Below are 1817 nucleotides of genomic sequence, written 5' to 3' on the forward strand. Positions count from 1 at the left end.
TCACTGGCTGTAACTTTGCTCAGAATCGCACTGAACCCATCAGTCAAACTGGACCCCATCCGTGTTCTGACTGTACCCTCATTCACACACACGGATCGGTCTCTCTCGTTATTTAGTTCTTTAGTTGTCTAAAAAAAAATGTTTGTAGTTTTCTTCAGATAGATCTCACATATATGTTGTTAGATTCAGCCATCGGTGTGTTTGCACCCGTAACATGTTAATATGTGTGGTAGTGTCTCTCATTTAAATGTCTGTCCTGTGTTGGGGACAATTAAGAGAGCAATTGAAGGCCTTTCTCTTTCTCTTCTGGTTCCAGGCACTGCGGGAGCCATGGGTTACCATGCATTCATGGCTAATTCCACGAACCATGCCACACACAGAACCAGTCCTGCATATGGCACAGAAATGGCATCAAGAAACCTCGGTCACGAAGATATGAATCTCATACGGGGTTGACCCTAAGTTCCTGAGGACCATGCTCTTTGCTAAGAAGCACAACAAGAAAGGCCTGAAGAAAACACAGGCCAACAATGCCAAGGCAGTGAGTGCACGTGCAGACGCCATCAAGGCCCTTGTGAGGAGGCCTCAGGCCATCAAGCCCAAGATGCCACAGGGCCCCAGCTGCAAACTCAGCTGTCTGGCTTTCATGGCTCACCCCAAGCTTGGGAAGACTATCCGAAACCACATGGCCAAGGGTTGGAGGCTCTGCCAATCGAAGGCCAAGGTTCAAACCAAGGCAGAGGCCAAGGCTCCAGTTAAGGCCCAGACTCTAGTTCCATCCCAGGCTCCCAAAGGTGCCCAGACCCCTGTGAAGGCCCCATAGAAAAGGGTCCTGCCAATGTGAAGACAGACGGACTGCTGTGACGCACCCACCTACACACTATTTGCAGATGACCAGTGTCCTATGCTGTTTTTACAAACAAACATGAGACAAGAAACCAAAAGAAAGCAATTGAATTCTCTACATCAGACACAGATTTTAAGGTTTAGGTTCATTTTTGAGTAAAGCTAAATCAAAGGATACGGGTGAAATCATGACTCTGGTATTATGTAGTGGGTCAAAACACTCTTGCCTATTGCAATAGACAATGAAGCAAGCAGTGATGTACATCTTGTGCACTATTTCAGGAACATTACTATGGGGAGGAAATCAGGGTGTGTCCTAAGAACAAAAGACTAGCTAGAGGAGCAGAGCTGACGTTGATGTCAGATTAGCCACGCCTCTCATGGGCCTGGAAGCCTAGGAGCCCTACCTAAGCAGGAGCTGCTCAGGGAAACACAACACTAAGCAACAGACATTCCCCCAACATTCTATACCAGTGATTCCAACTCAAAAAGGTTCCACGCTTAAAATGGGAAGGGCTGGAGACATGGCTCAGTGGTTAAAAACACCGGCTGGGCTGCTCTTCTAGAGGACAGAGGACCCGGGTTCAATTCCCACCTTCCACATGGTAATTAACTACCATCCGTAAGTCCTGTTTGACACCCTCTTCTGACTTCTACAGGCACCAAGCACACTTGGAACATAGATATACATGCAGGCAAAACATCCATACTACACACACACACACACACACACACACACACACACACACATTCACACACACGCGAGTTAAAAGTAGCCTCTGAGTAATTTGTTACGTATGTGTTTGTGTATCCTGTAGACGATCATGACTTTAAGCCTCTTTGAAGTCAGTCTTGTTTGTGGGGTCTGGAGAGATGGCTCAGCAGTGTAGAGTGTTAGCTAGTCTAGCAAGAGGACCCAAGTTTGGTTTCCAGCACCTGTGTCAGGCTGCTCACAACCACCTGTAACTACA

At 47.2% G+C, this 1817-nt stretch overlaps 1 protein-coding gene across 1 annotated transcript; it reads left to right on the forward strand.

The window, feature by feature from the left end:
* The first annotated feature begins 475 nt into the window (after window positions 1-475).
* Window positions 476-823, forward strand: LOC134481463 (large ribosomal subunit protein eL29-like). Its single transcript, XM_063272665.1, has one exon. It carries the CDS (start codon window positions 476-478, stop codon window positions 821-823), a length of 348 nt encoding a protein of 115 aa, XP_063128735.1.
* Window positions 824-1817: the final 994 nt, after the last annotated feature.

Source organism: Rattus norvegicus, chromosome 13, assembly GCF_036323735.1.
Source record: "Rattus norvegicus strain BN/NHsdMcwi chromosome 13, GRCr8, whole genome shotgun sequence".
Lineage (NCBI taxonomy): Eukaryota > Metazoa > Chordata > Mammalia > Rodentia > Muridae > Rattus > Rattus norvegicus.

Coding starts and splice junctions, on each gene's coding strand:
- LOC134481463 (XM_063272665.1), top strand. CDS start 476: ATGCTCTTTGCTAAGAAGCACAACAAGAAAGGCCTGAAGAAAACACAG.